General features: G+C 34.2%; 1 protein-coding gene across 1 annotated transcript; it reads left to right on the top strand.

Moving 5' to 3' along the window:
* The first annotated feature begins 1,262 nt into the window (after nucleotides 1-1,262).
* Nucleotides 1,263-5,430, top strand: LOC114281822 (GMP synthase (glutamine-hydrolyzing), putative / glutamine amidotransferase). Its single transcript, XM_028224417.2, has 6 exons — nucleotides 1,263-2,000; nucleotides 3,503-3,753; nucleotides 3,934-4,309; nucleotides 4,392-4,523; nucleotides 4,601-4,776; nucleotides 5,069-5,430. The coding sequence occupies exons 1-6, from the start codon at nucleotides 1,455-1,457 to the stop codon at nucleotides 5,190-5,192; spliced, it is 1,605 nt and encodes a 534-aa protein (XP_028080218.2). The 5' UTR covers nucleotides 1,263-1,454; the 3' UTR covers nucleotides 5,193-5,430.
* Nucleotides 5,431-5,742: the final 312 nt, after the last annotated feature.

Below are 5,742 nucleotides of genomic sequence, written 5' to 3'. Positions count from 1 at the left end.
TTGTGCACTCTTTTTTTCTAACAAATGATTTATTGTATCCAAAAATCCTAACCATCATACATTATACTTTTTCCAAGCCATTCATTCATGTCTTCCTCGCGCTGTAAATATTACATTTATGAAACGATGAAACTCATTGTTTTTTAACTTTCTTTTTATGAGACGATTTGTGGGTTAGTTTATGTTTAATCTATTGTGTAAAAAATAAAATAAAATAAATATATTTACACAATTAAATAAATAAATAAATATAAATAAATAAATATATTTACGCAATTAAATAAATATATTTTTATAAACTAAATAATAAAATATCAATAAAAATATATGTTATTCCATAATTAAGCACAATTTTATTCTCAAATAAATTTAAACATATCTATACTATATATACTTTTTTTTAAAAAATATCATAATTTATTATTTTTTATAATGATTCCATGATTTATAATTTAGAAAAAGAAAGATGAAAAAAATTATTCTTGTGCACTCTTTTTTTCTAACAAATGATTTATTGTATCCAAAAATCCTAACCATTATACATTATATTTTTTCCAAACCATTCATTCATGTCTTTCTCGTGTTGTAAATATTACATTTATGAAACGATGAAACTCATTGTTTTTTAACTTTTTTTTTATGAGACGATTTATGGGTTAGTTTATGTTTAATCTATTGTGTAAAAAATAAAATAAAATAAAAATATTTACACAATTAAATAAATAAATAAATATCAATAAATAAATATATTTACGCAATTAAATAAATATATTTTTATAAACTAAATAAATAAAATATCAATAAAAATATATGTTATTTTTTTAATTAAATATTTAAATAAACTTATTTTAAATAATAATAAAATTAAATAAAACATCTATTAAACAAATTGAATTGATTCAAAAACACTTAAAAAAGTCAAAATTGGCCTGCACGTGCCTTGCACGCGTCGACTTTCCCTCCAAAAAACTAACAGGCGTTAAGCCTCCGTTTGGGAAGTAGATTGACTTTTTGAATTTTTTAGCTTTTTTAGCCTGGGCTAAATGCTTGGTTTGGGAAGGATTTTTTAGCTTTTTGATTTTTTTGATTTTTTTTATAAGAGAAGAATGTAATGATTATGGATTGGATGTGATGTTTTGTTTGTTGTGGCTCAAATAATTTAGTTTGTTTTTTGTAGTTAAAATAGCCAAAAAAACCTGAAAACCTTCTTCCCAAATGATGCCAACTATTAGATCATTTCGAGTCAAAAACTAAACTACAAGAATAAAATTAAAATAATTAAAAATACAGGAATCAAAATAAAAATACGGATAAACTGAAAGGACTATTTCTATAATTTGCCCAAGTTTTTATTGGCAGATATTAACCAACCCACTAAAACCCTAGTTCCCTCTTGCCCGCCACACATCTCAAACCCCCAAAACCCTAGCTCTATTCACCACCACCACCTATCAATGGAAGCTGAAGCCGTGAAAACAAACCTAGTTCTCATCCTAGACTTCGGTTCTCAGTACACCCACCTCATCACTCGCCGAATCCGAAGCCTCTCTGTCTTCTCTGTCTGCATCTCCGGCACCTCGTCTCTCAAATCCATCGCCGACCTAAACCCATCTGTCATCATCCTCTCCGGTGGCCCTCACTCGGTCCACGCGCCCAACCCGCCGTGTTTCCCAGATGGGTTCATCAAGTATGTCGAGTCCAACGGCGTGTTTGTGTTGGGTATATGCTATGGGTTACAGCTGATTGTGCAGAGACTCGGTGGGGAGGTTAGGGTTGGGGATAAGCAAGAGTATGGGAGGATGGAAATTGAGGTGAACAAGGCTTGTGGTCTGTTTGGGTCCAAGAGGGTTGGTCATAGGCAGGTTGTGTGGATGAGTCATGGTGATGAGGCTGTGAGATTGCCAAATGGGTTTGAAGTGTTGGCGCGGAGTGATCAGGGGTCGGTGGCGGCTGTTGAGAATCCGGCGAGGCGGTTTTATGGGCTTCAATATCACCCGGAGGTATAATTGGATTTCATTGATTTGGGTTTGGGAAATATTTTGTTTTTGAAATTTTGGTTCTTTAGTTTGTTTTTGTGAATTTAGTCATTGCTCACATGGGACAAACATATTTCTTAGGCATCTCCAATACTTGACTCAAAAACCTATATCAAATTTAGATTTGTAGAGCTTTCCTTAACCAGCTGACCTTACTTCATAACCTCAGCTTCCCTTTCTTTTTAGTTCGACTAAGTGACTTGGTAACTTTAGCAGACTTTCTTTCTTACTGCAGCATAGGCCTTTGCCACTTCAATTGGGTGCTTCACTGTGCCTTTTTTTTTAATTAAAAGGAGCTGGGCCTTACTTATTCAGGGGGAATGAAAGAAAAATAAAGGGATCAGTGGGCTTTATGATCGGAGAAAGGGAAGGGGTGTGAACACCCCATTCCTTGACCAGAACTTCAAACTTATATGAAAATTGAGATTACTCAAATTTTACCCAAATTAAAGGAAACTCAAATGCTTATTCAAAATTCAAGATTATTTTGTGACTCTCGAATTGTGGCTATGCCTTTAGTGGCTTTTACTCAAATTTATGCTTAAATATGAGTATGTCCGTTGGAGTGGTTCATGTCAAATAAAGCTTATGGAGATGGCCTTACTAATTGTCTGTACTACACAAGTCCTAACAGCAAGGACAAGTTCCATCGTAATGGGATGATTGAAGATATTTCATTGAAATGAGAGGAAGAATGACTCAGTTTGGTTTTCTGTTTACTTTCCATTCGATGTGGCAGGGCCATTTTTTGATTTTCACAGCCAATAATTTAAAATTGTGCTTTGAAATAATAGCAAAAGAGATGATTTTTGGGTTAAATCAGTATAGGGCTTTTGTATCACTAGTATTTGGTTGTGGCAAGGGCACCACTCAAATTAATGAAATGACGATCATCATTTTGTTTCAAATTAGATGAAAGAGTTGATCACTTTGTCATGTAGCATATTTTCTTGGTGAAGAATGTTTAGTTTCCATATATCAGTTGGTTCTGTTTTCTGTTACTTATGTTTGTGTTCTAGTTGGAAATTATAGGAGTTATATATCCCTCCAAATTATTAGGATGCTTCAATAATATACACTTAACGACAATATGGTTAAACAGGAAAGATGTTGAATAAATAAGAATTAGTTCCATTTCATGGGGATTGGATTTTTTTGAGCAAAAGGTGCGTGATAACATTTCTTGCCAAATTGGATTAGTTAGCAGCTTCTTCAATTTCAACATTAGCTTGATATATGCATACACTAATAATATATTAATATTGTTAGTTCTATGTGAATGGCATCGGTTTTAATTGATGACTTGACGTTGATGTGAAATGATTATACAAAGGAGAATTTTTTTTGGTCCAATGAAGTATGCACAGATATGTGTTGGTATTCTAGGATGCTTGATGGAATATTGCACATTGGTGTTGGCATCTGCGCTTCTATTCTAAACCATGAGTTTGTCTAATCTTGTTCAGGTGACCCATTCACCAGAAGGGATGGAAACACTCCGGTATTTTCTCTTTGATGTTTGTGGAGTAACTGCGGGCTGGAAAATGGAAGATGTACTCAATGAAGAAATAAAAGCTATCAAAGGCATGGTGGGGGCCGAAGATCATGTGATTTGTGCATTATCTGGAGGTGTGGATTCCACAGTTGCAGCCACCCTTGTTCATAAGGCAATTGGAGACAGGCTTCATTGTGTTTTTGTTGACAATGGTTTATTGAGGTAAGAGTGAAATAACATATTGCCAGGCGTAGAAAGTAGATTGTTTTATAAATGTTTGAATTGCATGAAAAATGAAATAAGAATAGTGCTTTTTAAATACTTATTCATGTTTAAGACTTCCTTGACATAATTGCATTTATATATCATTTGAATTCTGATTGTAGTCTTTATTTCCTGTAGGTACAAGGAGAGAGAGCGTGTGATGGAAACATGTGATCAGGATCTTCATTTACCTGTTACTTGTGTTGATGCAACAGAGCAATTTCTTAGCAAGCTAAAAGGTGTTGTTGATCCTGAGATGAAGAGGAAGATCATTGGAAAGGAGTTTATCAGTATCTTTGATGCTTTTGCTCAAGATTTGGATAATAAATTAGGAAAGAGACCTGCTTACTTGGTCCAAGGAACTTTATATCCTGATGTGATTGAATCTTGCCCGCCTCCTGGAAGTGGAAGTACCCATTCTCACACAATCAAGAGCCATCACAATGTTGGAGGACTTCCCAAGGATATGAAATTAAAGCTCATTGAACCGCTTAAACTTTTATTCAAGGATGAGGTTTTACTTATGCTTCCTTGCAACTTTATACATACTTGTATGTGATCCACTGTTATGCTGATTATGCATTTTTATTTCAAAGGTGCGTGAATTGGGAAGGATCTTGGAGGTTCCTGTGGCATTTCTTAAACGCCACCCGTTCCCTGGGCCTGGCCTTGCAGTACGAGTTTTGGGTGATGTCACTGAAGGAAATGCCTTGGAGATCCTTCGCCAGGTATAGGGGATTTTTCTGCATGGGTTATGCATCTTGATTATCTTGGTTATTCTTACCAACTTTTTAATATTTTCCAGGTGGATGAGATTTTCATTCAATCAATAAAGGATGCTGGTATTTACGATTCTATATGGCAAGCTTTTGCTGTGTTTTTGCCAGTAAGATCAGTGGGAGTTCAAGGAGATCAAAGAACACATTCGCATGTTGTTGCCCTTAGAGCTGTTACAAGTCAAGATGGAATGACTGCTGACTGGTGAGAATGAATATTTTTATGTATATTCTATTTTATTTATTTTTCCATTCATTTATTGCTTCCTTCTTGCAAAGAGATTTGGGTGTTTTAATCTGACCATGTCATGTTGAAAAGATGTTGGATGCATACGCAAAAAAGTTATGATCACTCTCCAATTTTTGTTAACTGATATATGAAAATTAGAAACAATTATGATTCACCTTTGTTGAGCTTTCATGCAAGGTACTTGTAAGTTGGAACTGCTCTCATATATGTCTTTTTCCTTTTGTCTTTGGGAATTGGAAAATTTCAGGTATAATTTTGAACACAAGTTCCTTGATGATGTGGCTAGAAAGATTTGCAACACTGTTCGGGGTGTAAACCGAGTTGTTCAAGACATTACATCAAAGCCTCCTTCAACAATTGAGTGGGAGTGATATTTGCTGGATGCATTTGGCTTGTTGGAAAATGAGTAAGAATTTGGATGAATTTATAGGGTATATAGGTTGATCATCACTTCAAATTTGGTGATGTTGGTAAGAAACAAAATGAGTAGTGGGAATTAACAATGTTTTGGGTTCCGCCCTTGAAACATCCAATAGACTTGATTCTTTGTATGATAATGCTTTTGAACTATTTATAAAAATTTGTTGAAGAAAATATTCTACTTTCCAAGCACAGGTTTGATCAGTACATTGAGTGATACAAGTTTTCTTTTGATGCTTTATTTAATAATTACATGTTGCAGTTTCTACTGCAAAATTCAGGAATAATGAATACATTATTCATTTGATATTTATTTCTGTTGTAGCTAAAATGAAAAATTATGTTGGAGAGAACTGAATAATGCTGACACTTCATAAAATGATTCTTTGATTGGATTTTGCCTAGCACATAAGGTTTGAGTTGGGTGATGGCCAAAAATTCCAATTTTAGCATGATGTTTGGTTGCAAGGAGGTCCCTCTATTGGAGGCATTCTTGGAACC

The sequence above is a fragment of the Camellia sinensis genome, chromosome 13, assembly GCF_055761805.1.
Source record: "Camellia sinensis isolate YWXY chromosome 13, ASM5576180v1, whole genome shotgun sequence".
NCBI lineage: Eukaryota > Viridiplantae > Streptophyta > Magnoliopsida > Ericales > Theaceae > Camellia > Camellia sinensis.
This window is presented reverse-complemented; position numbering and strand designations above follow the sequence as displayed.